Source organism: Trachypithecus francoisi, unplaced genomic scaffold (genome assembly GCF_009764315.1).
Source record: "Trachypithecus francoisi isolate TF-2019V2 unplaced genomic scaffold, Tfra_2.0 Lachesis_group4, whole genome shotgun sequence".
Taxonomy (NCBI): Eukaryota; Metazoa; Chordata; class Mammalia; order Primates; family Cercopithecidae; genus Trachypithecus; species Trachypithecus francoisi.
In genome coordinates, this window is record NW_022681469.1 from 47,709,165 (window position 1) to 47,725,973 (window position 16,809).

The window sequence follows — 16,809 nt, forward strand, 5'->3', positions numbered from 1 at the left end:
AATCTCAGACTTTTTATTAATTCATGCAGACTTCTTTGTCAATCTAAGTTATTAAGATTTTTCTATATTGTTATATGGGCTTTTTTTTCGCTGATTTGAAAAAAAAGTTGATAATTTTGTTTCAAATATGTCAGTGTTGTGGGCAGCCTTTAATCAAGGTGTGATAATAGCTCCCTGTGTGTTTCCAGCCAAGTCCATCTACCTCAAGCTTGAGTTCTACTCACTCGGCTTCACCTAATGTGACAAGTTCTGCTCCATCGAGTGCCAGAGGTCAGTGCCAGAGTGTGGGGAAGACCAAGGGTGCCCAGAGAACATTCTAGTCCTGGGAACTATGGCCAGCTGCCACGTGTTCAGGCTCTCTTCTCCAAACAGGTGCAGCACCACTACCATGCTGATGATCCTCTCTTCCTTCTCTTCCCAGCTTCTCCTTTGTTGTCTGACAAACACAAACATTCCCGAGAAAACTCTTGCCTGTCCCCAAGAGAGAGACCATGCAGTGCCATCTATCCAACACCCGTGGAGCCTTCGCAGGTATCCTTGTAGGGTAGAGGAACTAGAAAACAAGGACGATTCTGGAATTGCTTACGTATCTCTGCAGAAACACATGGTAGCTGCCAAAAGCAAGCAGCTGGGCACTGTCAGACCAATCCAACTGGTGAAGAGTGCACCTCTGTCTGCTGCCCATGGTTAGAAATTTCTGCCTGGACCGTGTTTCTTTTTTTTCTTTCCTTTTTTTGAGATAGGATCTCACTGTGTCACCCAGGCTGGAGTACAGCAGCACAATCCTGGCTCACTGCAACCTCTGCCTCCCAGGTTCAAGCGATTCTCCTGTCTCAACCTCCCAAGTAGCTGGGATTACAGGCATGCACCACCACGCCTGGCTAATTTTTGTACTTTTAGTAGAAACGGTGTTTTGCCATATTGGCCAGGCTGGTCTTGAACTCCTGACCTCAGGTGATCCACCCGCCTCCGCCTCCCAAAGTGCTGTGATTACAGGCATGAGCCACCATGCCCGGGCCTGAGCCATATTTCTGATAGGGACACATGGTAGTTGCTTGGCAGTGAAGCTAAAAGGGAAATGGGAAATTTACCCTCCTCGATCTATTTCATTGCTGCTGCTTAAACATTACGCAAAGTAGTTGGGTGAATAAAGTGCCTGTGTGTGTTTGCATGCCCTGTGGATGTAACAGAAGTCTGGGGGAACGTCTTAGACTAGGAAAATACCTTTTTTTTTTTTTGTTCAAATCATAGTCTGTGGCTTTATTGCAGCTTTCCTTTAAAATATGTGACTGAGAAAATCCCTATCTTCCTATCAGACTAAAGAAACGACAGGACAGCGATTACACTTTTAAGTATTGGAGGGTTTAGAGCCCTAGATATTCTATATGCAGACTACTCATGTTTGTTTGTTTTAATAAAGACTGGTCCAAAGGCTCATTTTCACAGTAGCTACAGTTTTTCAGTTCCAGGACCAGGTAAAGATGGGCAGCCCCGTGATCCATAAAACCCAAGGGTTAGGACCATTTCTTGGTGACACTGAGATGGTCGAGCTGGTCCGCAATGAATCTATGCGGGGGGAACTTGGAAGTGGCGGCCGCCTTTAAGGCCTCGAAGGCCTCCCTCCTGCGCACTGCGGCGTGGCCGCGCTCCTGCTCCTGGGTCATGTAGGGCATGCTCAGCCAGTAGTGGTTCTCCGCCTCGATCTCCAGGCGGCGGATCATGTTCTGCTTGGCGCCCAAAGACACGAACCGCGGCCGCCGGTGCTCTCTGATCCACTGACAGCCAGGAATGCGGTTGCGGCAGAGGAGCGCAGTCAGGAACATGGTGCCCGTCGGTTGCTCAGGACTGGAAAATACCCTTGAAGAGAAGCATTCTCCTGCCCAGCAGTCTCTGCCTTTGCCTAGACCTATTTAAAAGAGCTGCAGTGGATTCCTTTCTGGGTACCCATGAGTATAGGAGCAATTTGTTTGCCTTTGCCATTCTTGAATGCATGAGAAAAGAGCGGTTCAGTCGTCTGCCTTTCCCTGTCAACTCCTCATGGGAGGAAGGCAGCATGGCTCTCAGCCCCTGCCTGAACTTGGTTTTGAAGTGATCCCTGTTTTTTTGAGAGCAGAGACTTGGGCTCAGCCCTTGGGCACTTCGAGAGCCTTGAAGGTTGCTTTCAAAGTTGAAGATTCATGGGTAACCTCTGAGTTTTAAAGATTATTTGGGAATAATTTAGGAGCAGAGAAAAATAGTTATTTCTACGCCAGCTAATTTCTCTGTTTTTCCACACTATCCTGGCAGAAGTCTGTAGCCGCATCTGGAAGTGAATGAGCGCGAGTGGGATTTGGCTTGATTGGTTTGTCTTTGCTGATTGTGTGATCCTCCCGAAAGTCCCGGGGTACCGCCTCTGCACAGCGCTGATGTCTTGCAGAAATTATATCTGAGTGCATTTGGCTGGACTAGCTAGTTCCCTTTGTCACTCGATGATGCTGCAAGGGAATTTCTCAGTTTGTTCTGCTCCAGGAGAACTTGTTGCCAGCATGGGCAACTCTGAAAGCCTTCTCTGATTAGGCTCCCAAGTTTTCTGGTTTTAGCAAATATATTGCTAAAATTTCAATAGTGCACATTGCTGTAGTACATCTACTTTTAAGGACTTGGTACTTTCTATTTAATATATTAGGTAAAACCATGTAAAACTGGCATTTTTGTAAGTTAAAAATTGTAGACTATCAACTATTTCATTTTTTTTAACCTAATAAAGGATTTTTAACATGCAGGGGTTAAATTTCATTCGCGAGTGATTTTTTGAACTAATATTTCTCCTTTAATTCTTATTTCTGTTTTATATCACCACCGTAGCATTTGTATTTATAAAGAACACCATACAGGCCAGGTGTGGTGGCTCATGCCTATAATCCCAGCACTTTGGGAGGCCAAGGTGGGAGGACTGCTTGAGCCCAGGCATTCAAGACCAGCCTGGGCAATAATAGTGAGATTCCATCTCTAAAAAGAAAAGAAAAAAAAAAGAACTTCATAGCACAACTGCTATTTACTATTTTTTACCTTCCATTTTATCATGAACATTTACCATTTACATTTAAAATATAATACAAACTTTTCAAACACTCTTTCTCAAAACCTAAGGCTCTTCCCACCCCCTTTTACTTAAATCTAATTAAATTCTTTGTTCCTAGGCTCATCCTATCATATAAAAATTATTTTGAACCAAAAGTTTTAGTGAGGGGATAATCATCTCATTTTCTAGAAGGTTTCACACGTCCGTATATCACATCATAAAAATCAACTTTTGTACCTTTGCAGAGGATGCTGTTTAATCATATTGGAGACGGGGCCTTGCCACGCAGTGACCCAAATCTCTCTGCACCTGAAAAAGGTAAGGCCAGCCGCATGATCAGGCCTGGAATGTGTAAGGGCTTGTTTTATCCTCATGTTCTCCAGTCTTCTGTGTGTCTGTGTGGAAAGCAGTGCTCTAGCGCTTTAATGATCAGGACTAGTATGCTCTTTAGGGGATTAATGAAAGACAGTTATTCATGATCATTTTATCAAAAGCTGTTTTCCTATAAGATTTTAACAGCAGAATCTGAGCAAGATAGGATCGCCTATGTTTAATGGTCTTTTGTTATCATCCAGTGAGTCACCCAGGCACTGCCTCCTCTTCCTGAAACAAAGTTGCCAATTAGGTTCCTTGTTCAGCACAGTGAAAATAGCTTCTCCCAGATCGATTCGGTGGTCCCATCCTTTGTCTCCCTTACAAAGCTCATTCAGCCAACTCATGTGTTGTTTGTTGTGACTCAGATATAGCTCTTGTACAATTAAATGCCATTTAAGAATTGCAATCCAGTGCATAATGGAGTGTGCCCTGCCTCAAGGTCACACAAAATGAGAACCAAACACATGGATAGCAGTAAATAGCCAATTAGGATCAGTCTGCAACACAGCAGGAAGACGAAGAGCAGATTAAACACGATTTCCTCAGCTACAGGTCGGGGCTTGCAGCAAGTCACCCATTCACCTCTCTCAGGGTCAAGCCTCAAAAATAAGAGCAGTTCCCCAGACCAATAAATCAAGAGTCGTTAATGAAATATTCTGGGAAAGTGCCTTTTAATTGCCCTCATTAAGAAATAAACTGTATTGTCATTTGGGTACACCGATACATTAGAACTTCCCTTGGAAGATGGAAATTAGTGAAGTCTTAGGCAAAATTATTTTAAAACACAAATTTAGCTTTAATGTTACAAGTCACATGTTGATCTTTGTCAGAACTAAGGAATGTGGTATTTTTCTCACCCCTTCTATTAAAGAAAACCACAGGCTGGGCGTGGTGGCTCACACCTGTAATCCCAGCACTTTGGGAGGCCGAGGCGGGTGGATCACAAGGTCAGGAGATCGAGACCATCCTGGCTAACATGGTGAAACCCCGTCTCTACTAAAAATACAAAAAATTAGGTGGGCGTGGCGGCGGGCGCCTGTAGTCCCAGCTACTCGGGAGGCTGAGGCAGGAGAATGGCGTGAACCCGGGAGGCGGAGCTTGCAGTGAGCCGAGATCGCACCACTGCACTCCAGCCTGGGAGACAGCGAGACTCCGTCTCAAAAAAAAAAAAAAAAAAGGCAAACCACAATGCAAATTTAAAAGAATAGAGAAAAAGAATTTTAAGAGGGGTAACTCCATCCCATTAAATGAAAATGAGTGGTAAAATGTTAAAATTCTCAACATGCCCACCAGATGGCAGTGTCTCTACAGGGAGTGAGTCACTGGAACTCAGATTTGATGTAAACCTCATTGCATAGAGGCTATTTACAACCAGCATATCCTGCCCTTATTCCTGCCAGGATTACTCCATATTCCTGCATTTTACCGAAGCACAGAGCAGACAAATTACTAAATAAGAATGATACTGTCAGTATTCCAAATCATTTTTTAAGGACATATTTCAGTATAATTCATTGATTTCAGCAAGTTCTTTCCTCAAAGAGTTATCAATGAGATAATGTGGCATGGCTGTTCTTTCCCAAGAATTCTGCCAGATAGTTAAAATATTAGTATGTCATTGTCTTCTCCATTTTGAGGTGTCACTTGTCCAGAAATGTCTACTAAAAACCAAGTTTTAAAAGAGTCCAGTGACTACATCTTCCGTCTGTTATCCAGCATCTAAACACATGTGTAATTCTCAGCAAGTTTTACACCCCAGTGTAAAGATTTGTAGTTCCCTTTGACAGCACTAAGGGAAATGAAGAGACTTGCTAGCGCCCAGTTAAATGGTAACTATAACTGTTAGGCAGCCAATTGAATAAAGATTTAGTATTCAAGAAGTTTCCTGTTTTGTTTTTCATCCAGTTAACTTTTTCATTCTGGATAATTCTGACTTTCTTCTAAGATCTCAAGCATTGGAAGGGCAAAACTGGACCATGTGTTTTTAGCTGTGTTATTCCCTTCCAGCTGTGAACCCCACCCCTAGCAGCTGGAGCCTGGACAGTGGGAAGGAAGCCAAGAACATGTCGGATAGTGGGAAACTTATCTCTCCCCCTGTCCCTCCAAGACCCACACAGACTGGTGGGTATTTGAAGCATTTGAACAATCACTTTTATAAAATAACTTTTATTGACTACTCCGGCTTGTCCTGAATTCCTGAGAGAAAGGTAGGCATTTGATTTCTGGGATAAAAACCTTAGTAGCTGCATAATTCCTTGACAATTGTCTCCCTCTTTCCTGAACTTCTATTACACGGGGTCAAACAATGGTCCGTTCCAAGCAAGCCTCTCAGATTTTATACAGTGCTCTTTACCAAGCCACCATTCTCAAATTCGGGAGGCACCCTAACCTTGGTAGGTCACGAGCATCTTCTCTAACCTTCACTTTGAACCACTTCATTCTTATCAACCTCTGCTAACTCAGCTACTTTCTTCAGTCTTATTCAGGACTGATGCCAAAGTTTCCACTTGCCTCTAAATAGCTGTTGACTAACAGTTATGCTCCACAAGCTTATCAGAGTCATTAACTTTGCATCCGCAGTTATCTGTTGCTTTGAGAGGTCTTTATGCAAGGACTGTATTTCTCAAAGGGTTGATTCAGGGTACTGCCTCCGCTCAGGTGGTGGTTTAAGCAGCAAAATCTTGGCCAGGTGTGGTGGCTCACACCTGTAATCCCAGCATTTTGGGAGACTAAGGTGGGTGGATCACTTGAACTCACAAGTAAGTTTGAGACCAGCCTGGGCAGCATGGCGAAACCCCATCTCTACAACAAATACAAAAATCAGCCAGGTGTGGTGGTACATACCTGCAGTCCCAGCTACTTGGGAGGATGGCTTGAACCCAGAAGACGGAAGTTGCAGTGATCCAAGATGGCACCACTGCACTTCAGCCTGGGCCATTGAGACAAACCTTGTCTCAAAAAATAAATAAATAAATAAATTCTCAGGTCTAACCTCACACCTACTGAATCAGACTCTAAGTTTTTCTGGGGTAAGACCCTAATATCTGTATTGTTATGAAACCTTTCAGTGATCTAGTGATCCTTCTGCTCACTAGATTGTAAGAACCACTGAAAATGGATCTTAAGCTTTGTGAATTTATAGTAATAACAGGCCTCCTTGCCTCCTGAACTTGCTTGCTGACCTACATGTGGGGCCATTTTTTTTTTTTTTTTTTTTTTTTTTTGAGACGGAGTCTCGCTCTGTCACCTAGGCTGGAGTGCAGTGGCCGGATCTCAGCTCACTGCAAGCTCCACCTCCCGGGTTTATGCCATTCTCCTGCCTCAGCCTCCCGAGTAGCTGGGACTACAGGCGCCCGCCACCTCGCCCGGCTAGTTTTTTGTATTTTTTTAGTAGAGACGGGGTTTCACCGTGTTCACCAGGATGGTCTCGATCTCCTGACCTCGTGATCCGCCCGTCTCGGCCTCCCAAAGTGCTGGGATTACAGGCTTGAGCCACCGTGCCCAGCCTGTGGGGCCATTTTTAAGAGGGACCTGCCCTGTTTTACTAGCTTTGCTTATTCAGGATGGGAGAGTTTTTTCAGCACTTACCTATGTCTATGGTGGATTTGAAGTTTTACAAATACAACTAGCCTAAAAACAAGAACAAAAAATGACATGATTTCTTTCATAGATTTTTCTAGATTGTTCATGTTTCATTTACTGTAGTCTAGCATCTCATCCTTCTTTACCTCTTTTTAAGATAAACTATGGGCCAGACAAGGTAGTTCACACCTGTAATCCCAGCACTTTGGGAGGCCGAGGCAGGCAGATCATTTGAGCCCAGGAGTTTGAGACAAGCCTGTGCCACATGGCAAAACCCCATCTCTACAAGAAAAAGCAAAAATTAGCCAGGCGTGGTGGCACACACCTATAGTCCTAGCTACTTGGGAGGCTTAGGTGGGAGAATTGCTTGAGCCTAGGAAGCAGAGGTTGCAGTGAGCCAAGAGTGCACCACTGCACTCTAGCCTGGGCAACAGAGTGAGACCCTGCAACAAAATACAATAAACTGTGTGCCACTCAATTTACTCTCTACTTGTCAAAGCCCAAAGTCAAGTCACCAATAATTTTTTAAAGGCATATGAGGTCTTCAAAGAAAACAAGAAATAACTTTAAGCTTCTTGATCACCTGCATTAGTATATCAGTATGTGTGCAGAGGCCTAAAATTTATTAGCCAAATTATTTGTATCTCATTCACAATGTACATATATTCAAGCAGTCTCCAATTTAAACCTGGTTGTGTCCCTAAAGTTGAGAACCTGCAAAGCATTTTTTAAGGAGTAATATTGATGGTCCTTAGGTTTCTAGGCCAGTTCGAACCTGAAGACAAGGATCCTGATGGAACTATTTTAGGTTGCTGTGGGAAATCGCCTTTCCAGAGAAATATTTCTGCAAATGTGCTGTAGTTGCAGGGGCCACCATGGTGGTGTCAGCTACTGCCTGAGTCAAAAGGAAAAGGGTCCCAGAGAACCGTAAACTTTCATGCCACCATTAAGGCAGGAATATAGTTCCCCATCAGGATCAGCTTCTCCATACAGACATGATTTTCTTCCATAATCATCACCCACAATCAACAGGATAGGAGAACTAATGCTGGTATTAGAATGTGACACGTGCTGACAGCATGATCCAGCATTCAAGAGTGCAAGAGAGAGGCTGCATACCACCAGTGTGATCATGGAGCACTCTTCCTGATCCCTTAGGACCCAGAGCACACAGGTGACCTTACCCTTCCCAAGTTCACTGGCAGGGCTGCCATCCCTTCTGCACTGATTGCTCTCATGTTCTGTTCTTATGTCATCATCTGTGGTCACTGTTGTGGGGCTCTGTAACTGTCTTTCTTCCTTACAGCCTTTCAGTAGTTTTGTTATGAGTTACAAACCTCACTGTGACAGCTGGGAGAGTGGCAGCTAACTCTGAGCAACATGCCCAGAGTTCACCGAAACATCTCTGTGGAATTGAGAAATGTGGCTGACCCTCACCCTGTTGACTGTGTCACGGCCAGCCTTTACCATACAGGACTGTGCTTTAGAGAGCTGGATTTGCTATACAAGCATGCACACAGGAGCAGTGCTATCACACATGCTGTGTCCCACGAGTGGGACTTGGAAAATCTAGAGAGAAAAAGCAAACAGTTCACTCTTCTTGGCCACGATGATGAAATCCATAGAGACCCACCACCAGGGGATAATGGGAAGACCTGAGTATAGGCATTAGGGGAAGAAATGGAAAACCATGCACCTCTTGTATGGCCATGGCCAAGGGTTTTTTTTTTTTTTTTTTTTTTTTTTTTTTTGAGACGGAGTCTCGCCCTGTCACCCAGGCTGGAGTGCTGTGGCTGGATCTCAGCTCACTGCAAGCTCCGCCTCCCGGGTTCACGCCATTCTCCTGCCTCAGCCTCCCAGGTAGCTGGGACTACAGGCGCCGCCACCTCGCCCGGCTAGTTTTTTTGTAGTTTTTAGTAGAGATGGGGTTTCACCGTGTTAGCCAGGATGGTCTCGATCTCCTGACCTCGCGATCTGCCCGTCTCAGCCTCCCAAAGTGCTAGGATTACAGGCTTGAGCCACTGCGCCCGGCCGGCCAAGGGTTTTCTACCTATTTGGGGAGTATTGGAGTTGTTGGGGGGAGCTGATTAAATATATTCCCATAGACCTGTTTCAGGCTGCTGGGGTGGCCATGGTGTTCTCATTGGTGCTTAGGCCAAAGACAACAGCTGTTCCCCAAGGACTGCTCCCTAGCACCTCACACCTAAAAGCACCTTATGAGATAGAGCAAGCAGCGCAGAAGCACCTGGACTTCGGGAAAATGGAAAGGACATTGGATGAGTTTGGGAACCTGTCATTTGGTCAAAGCATCATATATGCCATGATAACTTTTCGCTGATGCTCCCATATCTTGGCAGTGCCGCCCTTTGTGAGAACCCGTTCTAGATAGGCATCATTTAGCTTCTGCCCCATCCTCACCACCCCCTTTGCTTAGAAAGTCTTTATGCACTGGATCATCTCTCTGGGTTTAGTAACACAGAGAGCATGTGCAAATAGTCAATCGTCTGGTTTTTCTTAATTGAAATGTTATCTCTTTCCCCATTGACAGCTTCACCAGCAAGACACACGACATCAGTATCCCCCTCACCTGCCGGACGATCTCCATTGAAGGTAAAGGCCCGTCTTTCGACTGAGGCTAGAGACTGGCCCAGGTTTCTTTTTCTCTAAGACTCATCCCGGATATATCAAAAGGTGCTTTAATTTTCAGGGACAAGGCAAAGAACATATCAAGCGGGGATAGGGGAAGCTGGGTAAGAAAACAACACTGGACTTTCCCCTCTGGGTGCCTCCTCCACGAATGCAGCCATTTGTTTTTCGATGATTAGCCTCATTCTCCAAATGGTAGCAGTGAGAACTTGCAAACTGAAGTCAATGCATATACTGAATTAGGAAAGGAATGTGGTCCTAATGTACCTCCTAGAAAATTTTCAGCCTGGCCTTTTAGTTTAAGGCACATCAAACACACACACACACTTAGATTGAGAAACATCACTATCAAGATCTATTAAATATTCTCTGTGTCTTTTTGCCTTTATCATCAGCCTCACCCATTTTATCAAAGCCAAACCTAACAGTCTCTTTTAATATTTTAGACCAAGTTTCTCATTTACATTAGAAATACATACTTGATCATGAAAAACAAGGCAGTAATATGGATTTTTAAAATTTCTAGGGAACAAACTGGAAAGCTGTAAAGGTCAGACATTTGAATTGGACATGGGCTATTTAACATCTTTAAACATAAAGAAGTCCCTCATGAAGATAAATAATAATATTTAGTCTCTATCCAAATTGAATCAGACTAGCTTCAAGGATTGTCAGTGTGTGAGAGATTGGTGTTCAGAACAGCTGCACCAGAGGCAAATATGAAGTGTGTTGAAAGAATGATTTTGTACCTGAGTGACTTAGGATTTACATGCTCCATGTCTTTTGTGTTGATGAGCTAGTTCTAGCTAATGTTCAAAAGACAAATTAGCCTCTACAAACACATGGGGCAGGTTGCGATCCAATGCATCTGTGGTGCTAACGATAGTTGCTGATAGAAATTGACAAACTGGAAAACAATCCGCCTCCCTCCGCACAATGGAGAAAATTGCAAAGAAGTGTGATTCCCTTGCATTGCCAAAATTTCTGATGTAGAAATTAATGGGTAAGTGCAAATGATTAGCTCATTTTGTTCTCATTCTGTAATGCAGCTGTTATTATGAAGTACCTGTGACAGCATTCACTCTGGAAGCCATAGCCTGTCACCTCGATGTGATGGAAAGGAAAGCAATATGGCTTTTTCACACTTTCACATTTACCCTTACTCACACAGAGCTCCCACACGTTGCTATGGAATTATCATCTGTATTTTTCAACTTAATTTTTGTTGGGTAGTAAGAAAATAAGTCTTAGAGATTAATTCTTAAACATTAAAAAGAACCCAAGGGCTAAAAATGTTTGAATAGCTATGAAATAGTCTTAGTTAGCAAGCTGGTATATGCTGTCTTTCAGCAGACCTGTGTATATTTTTACTGGCCATATACAGTCCAAAGCCATGTCTTTATATGTAGGGTTTGAAGGAAAAGAACATAGATCGAACATTTGTGTTATATCTCCTGGGTTACATTGGGGGTATACTGCTACCATGTTACTAGCTTTGCAGTGTGCTGCCTTAACTGATAGAGTTTAGTGGGGTTTGGGGATTTTTTTCCCCCGCCAGCCATTAAACTATGGGTCTAACCCTACAGCGAAGACTGAGCTGACCTGCCATATTTTGCATTTCAGGTCTAACTTTTGACAGAGGTAGCAGTGAATTGGGAACTCTTAATTGGCCTTCATTTTAGGCTTCTACTAAATGACAGGATGTATATCTACCAGCGTTATTTTGTTTACAAAGAGAGACCAAAGTAAAGTTAGCTTAAGATAAAATTTCTCAAAGTGTATGCCATAGAACATTAGTTTTCCAGGACATTATGTAATAAGAGGGGAAAAAAAGGTCTATAGTCAAGTCAGTTTGGAAAACACTGGGCTGAACAAAATTATTTGTATTCCTTTATTCTAAGACTTGAAAATGCGAGTATGTTTTGAATATACACAAGGAGTATATGGTGTGCAGCATTTCCCAGCAGAACCCTCTTTTCACAGAACATCTCTTAGGACTCGTTTTCCTTGGGATACCGGTTGGGAAAGCAACAAACTCAGATGCCAAATGGAGCCAGACAGCTGACATAAATGAAGGAAGGAGGCTGGGCATAGTCCCCACATGGCATAGTGGGAACTGGCACATTGAAAAGGGACAGCCCCTGCTCAGCTTTTAAAGATTCTGTCTATTAAGAGAATGTGTGCCATTGTAGCCAGAACTTCTAGCTCCTTATGAACTGCCAGAATTCTGGAGTTTCATGTGAAATGTGAAATGTTAAAAAATAACAACTAAATCAGGTTTTTAAAAAACTCTGCTGATGAAACGGCTCACCTCTCAGGCTACAGCCTGGGAGCTGCCAGTTTGCCAGTTCAGCTCAGGCGTCTGGAGTGATGGCTGGAGAAATCAGGTGCAGGACCTTGGGTGCCTCTGCTCCTCCTCCTCAGCTCTGTGGGTTCTGAGCTGAGTGTGCTCAGCGGCCCTGGCTCCTGGCCTGCAGCATGCCCTGCTGAGCTGGGAAGGTGAATAGGGCCCCCAAAGGTTGTACAGTGTTTTGTTTGGTTTTTTTTTGTTTTGTTTTTTTTTTGGCCAGTTCCCTCTCTTCCAAACTATAGGAGTAATGTGTGCTTCCAAATTATCTTGGTGGGTACCTTTTTAAAATTATTTTTCGAGACAGAGTCTCATGTGCACTGGTGGATCACGGCTCACTGCAGCCTCAACCTCCCAAAGCTCAGGTCATCCTCCCAGAGGAACTGGGATTACAGGCATGAGCCACCACACCCAGCTAACTTTTTGGATTTTTTAGTAGAAATGGGGTTTTGCCGTGTTGCCCAGGCTGGTCTCGAGCTCCTGGCCTCAAGTGATCCGTGCCTCGGCCTCCTAAAGTACTGGGATTACAGGCGTGAGCCACCATGCCTAGCTCATGTATCCTCTATCTGAAAATAAGGAGTAAACGGGGCGGTGAACTGAACTCAAGGACTGGTGGCCCTGGCAGATAAACGTCTGGTGTGCATTTTCAGTGCTACAAAGGACAACACTCAAATTTGAGTGTGAGTGTATTAGTCTGCTCGGGCTTCCCCCATAAAATACCACAAACTGGGTGGCTTAGACACCGGCAATGTATTTTCTCAATTCTGGCAGCTAGAAGTCCAGGATCAAGGCGTGGCAGCCTTGGTTTCCCCGAAGCCTCCCTCCTGGGCTTGCAGACCGCCCTTCCTGCAAGGTCTTTGTGTGTCGCATTCTTGGCGTCTCCCTGTGTGTCCAAATGCCTCTTCTTCTAAGGACACCAGTCAACTTGGATTAGGATCCACCGTAATGACCTTTTACCTTCATCACCTCCTTAAAGGCTGCATCTCCTGATGCAGCTGGCTTTGGAGGTTCTGGGGGCCTCCGCATGGGGGCGCGCATTTCAGCGCATCTGCGTTCACGACTCAATACTGTGTCTCCCTCTCGTTTCCTTCTCCCCGGAGCAGGGCTCTGTGCAGTCTTTTACCCCCTCTCCGGTGGAGTACCACTCACCAGGACTCATCTCCAACTCCCCCGTCTTGTCGGGCAGCTACAGCAGTGGGATTTCTTCTCTCAGCCGGTGCAGCACGTCGGAAACCTCAGGCTTTGAAAATCAGGTGAATGAACAGTCGGTCCCCCTGCCGGTGCCGGTGCCGGTGCCGGTGCCTGTGCCGAGCTACGGCGGGGAGGAGCCGGTGCGCAAGGAGAGCAAGACCCCGCCCCCGTACAGCGTCTACGAGCGGACTCTGCGGCGCCCTGTCCCGCTACCTCACAGCCTCTCCATCCCCGTCACGCCCGAGCCGCCCGCGCTGCCCCCCAAGCCTCTGGCAGCGCGATCCAGCCACCTGGAGAATGGGGCCCGGAGGACTGACCCCGGCCCACGGCCCAGGCCCCTGCCCCGCAAGGTCTCTCAGTTATAAGTCACTTTTCTATGTACCTGCGATGCATTCTTTGCCCGTTTACAAAATAAGAAGTATGATGAGAAGACATTTAGTGTAGGCACTTTAATAACTTAATCAGATCCTTCGATGAATGGAATTAAAACTTGCTTATTAATATCATGTTGCACAATATTAAAAGTTGCTGATCTAAAACGCCAGATGTTAAATGAAGTATGGCTGAATTTCATTAAAACGTTTCTCATTTGAAAGTGGTAAATAGTGATAAAGACTCCTTTTGTACCTTTTTATGTTCACTTTTTTTTATATAGTTTAATCTTAAAACCAATACGATATTGTCAGACAATACAGTGTGTGACAATGTTGTATCCTTTTTACTGAATACTTGATACTTGGAGAAAGCTTAAGTCAGTGTACATCCTAACACAGTGGTCCTTATTTTAGAAGACTTCTGTAAATAAGGCAAGGATTTTGGCTCTTCCCCTGAGCAGATTATCAGTGCAGATCATCAGAATTAAAGTTCAAGCAGGTGAGCAAGACAGTATACTTAAAGGGTTGCAAGGATTGGGACTGGAAATTGTTTTGTTCTTGAAACAAAATGCTTCTTTAAGGTTGCTTTTGCTGTTTGACTGCTGTCTACATTCTTAAAATGCTATTTCGCAAATTGGTTGCTAAATCCCTTACCACCCTGACACCATGGTATCTACTGTATTTCTTTTCAAGGTGCAATTTGCTTCAGAGTTCCAATCAGCTAGATTAAGCAAGAGACTCCAGAAGAAATGTTTACTTAAATTTTGCGCTTCCTTTCTTGATAGTTTCCTGTATAAAATTTGTCATTGAACAAGAGCAAGTGCTCAAGTATTAAAGAGGCACAAATGACTGTGCCCCATTAGCAAGAATTCAGGAATCAATACAGGACAGTATTAAATTAATAGCTTAAGTGAAGAAAAAAAAAACTTAGTGAAAATGTATTAGCGTGATTAAATGGCAAAAGGACTTATCAAAGGCAAGGGCATTAACTTTCAATCCTGCACAAAATAAAAAATTCCTCACGACTCTCCACTTTTACCAGTGGAGTTTGTCTTAGCTGACCTGTCGTCTTTCTGTTGAAGGAGGATTGCTGTAGACTTCTCTAGCTTGAATATTGCAACATAGCATCTTAGATCTAGGTAGGGATGCTAATGCCACAGTTGTAGAAGTGTGAAAAAAGCACCTTGTCTGTAGTAATGTATTTTATATCTTTGTTTTTTCTTTTACTGACTGTTTATAACACTCAATTGACAATAGATATGAACTGTATTTTAAATCATACTGTTAAATATTTTCCCTCTTTTGTTGGGAAGCTCATTTTAGTTTAACCATGTTTATTTCGTTGGTAGCTTACCTGGAAGGCAGTGACCACTTTTTTATATTCTCTTAATGAAACCATTCAGCAGGTATATGCTGTTGAGGCTGGTTATAGAGGTTTTCTATAATAAATGTTCAAGTATTTTTGTATATAACTGGTTAATTTTAATAAGAGATACCATTATGTGTAAAAAAAGTAAAAATAAAAGCAAACAGTTGTTGATGCAGTATGATTGTTATAATTATGCCAAATACTTTATGTATGGAAAAAGAATATTTGTACATATGTGCTTTTAACAATTCTGCCATATTGACTTTACAATTTTGAATGTCGGAAAAATTAATATATGTTAAATATTTATGTTTAGTGAAAGTGTTCATAATTGAGAAAAGGAACATATGCATTTTAGCTTTGTATCTTGCAAGTTTTGCAGTCAGAAATTTTTTCAACTAGCTTTTGCTTTTGATAACACTTTGTGTCTGTAACCACATTCATATATATACACATGTATATGTGAAGCTCCATATTTCTGTTGCTTTAAAGAAGTAAAAACTTCCATTTAAATAAGATGACATGCATAAGATAACAAAGCTTCCTTGATTTCCTTTTCCTGTGTAATTTAATAGATTTGTTGACTAGTGCTTGGGCACAGTATAAATCAGTGTTATTTGCTCTTGGAGCCATTTTTTAAAAAAAATGTTGGCAGTGAGCAGTTGAATTTATCTTGAATGTATCATGTGTGTGTATTTCTGAAGCAGCTACATAGCAGAACATTTTAAGAGATTCTGTTAGCCCACATGTTCATGTTGGTTGCTGCTGAATGGTAAATATTTAATAAAATTACCAGATTAATCTTAATATTTCTGTCTTTACTCCTATCATCAGCATGTCTTTACTTGGAATAGAAGTGACTGTTGATCTTATTATAGTGAGATTTCTAGCCTTCTTTTTTAGATAGATCCTGTTTGTGTTGTTGTGCCCAGATAGATGCATTTCACACTCACTACAGCTCACTTATGCCATAGGAAACAATCACTGGAAAGGTAACAAACAATATGGGTTAATATCCCATAGAGAAGGTAGCATTTACCTGGTTGGCTGACCATTCATTGGCCCTAACCAGAGCCAACTTAAGTCAAACCATCAAAATTTGTTTGCATCAGAAAACTTGACATAAAACAGATAATTCCAAGCATATAAGGGCATGGTTAATGCTGCTTTTGACAGCTGTGGTAAAAATCTATCTGCATGCCAACTCTTCTCCCTGGTTTTCATAAAATAATAGAAAATATACATTCAATATACACTGAAAACCCCATTGACTATAAGATTTCTATTAATAAAGCCTGGCTTTTAACTTGGTGAAATGTGTCAATATTGTATTAGGTTTAAGACATTTATGTAACTCAGTGCCAAGAAAACCGTTGTCTACAGCTTCAGCCTCATTGAATACAAAAACCCATTGAAAGGCCATTGTCAGCTGGGCGCAGTGGCTCATGCCTGTAATCCCAGGACTTCGGGAGGCCGAGGCTGGTGGATCACTTTAAGTCAGGAGTTCAAGACCAGCCTGACCAACATGGTGAAACCCCATCTCTACTAAAAATACAAACATTAGCTGGGTGTGGTGGCGGGTGCTTGTAATCCCAGCTACTCGGGAGGCTGAGGCAAGAGAATCACTTGAACCCAGGAGGCGGAGATTGCAGTGAACTGAGATCACGCCACTGCACTCCAGCCTGGGTGACAGAGTGAGACTCTTGTCTCAAAAACAAAAAATAAAGGCCATTGTCAGTGTCTTTCTGATTGTTTCTCAACATTATCTAAGTGACTTTGGAATATTTTTGGGTTGTTTACATTACAACTGAGCCCGTCAGTATTTGGACTCTACAAGCATAATCACAATAAGAAGAGCTCAGTT

General features: G+C 43.1%; 2 protein-coding genes across 5 annotated transcripts in view; one reads left to right on the plus strand and one right to left on the minus strand.

Moving 5' to 3' along the window:
• The window catches only part of DOCK4 (dedicator of cytokinesis 4), a 485,368-nt gene extending 469,616 nt beyond the window's left edge, over nucleotides 1–15,752 (plus strand). For 2 of the 4 annotated variants that reach the window (XM_033195053.1, XM_033195055.1), the window contains 6 exons: nucleotides 189–270; nucleotides 422–531; nucleotides 3,307–3,379; nucleotides 5,444–5,557; nucleotides 9,567–9,628; nucleotides 13,115–15,746. In XM_033195053.1, the coding sequence (XP_033050944.1) occupies nucleotides 189–270; nucleotides 422–531; nucleotides 3,307–3,379; nucleotides 5,444–5,557; nucleotides 9,567–9,628; nucleotides 13,115–13,567 (894 nt within the window). In that variant the 3' untranslated portion in view covers nucleotides 13,568–15,746. Of the gene's footprint in view, nucleotides 1–188; nucleotides 271–421; nucleotides 532–3,306; nucleotides 3,380–5,443; nucleotides 5,558–9,566; nucleotides 9,629–13,114 lie in introns of all 4 variants that reach the window. The other 2 variants (XM_033195056.1, XM_033195057.1) reach the window with 2 other exon arrangements.
• Nucleotides 1,341–1,841, minus strand: LOC117073746 (ribosomal protein 63, mitochondrial-like). The gene has a single exon (XM_033195060.1). The coding sequence runs from the start codon at nucleotides 1,821–1,823 to the stop codon at nucleotides 1,515–1,517; it is 309 nt and encodes a 102-aa protein (XP_033050951.1). The 5' UTR covers nucleotides 1,824–1,841; the 3' UTR covers nucleotides 1,341–1,514.
• Nucleotides 15,753–16,809: the final 1,057 nt, after the last annotated feature.

Excerpts from the sequence above, each read along its gene's own strand:
- LOC117073746 (XM_033195060.1), bottom strand. The coding sequence starts at position 1,823 with ATGTTCCTGACTGCGCTCCTCTGCCGCAACCGCATTCCTGGCTGTCAG.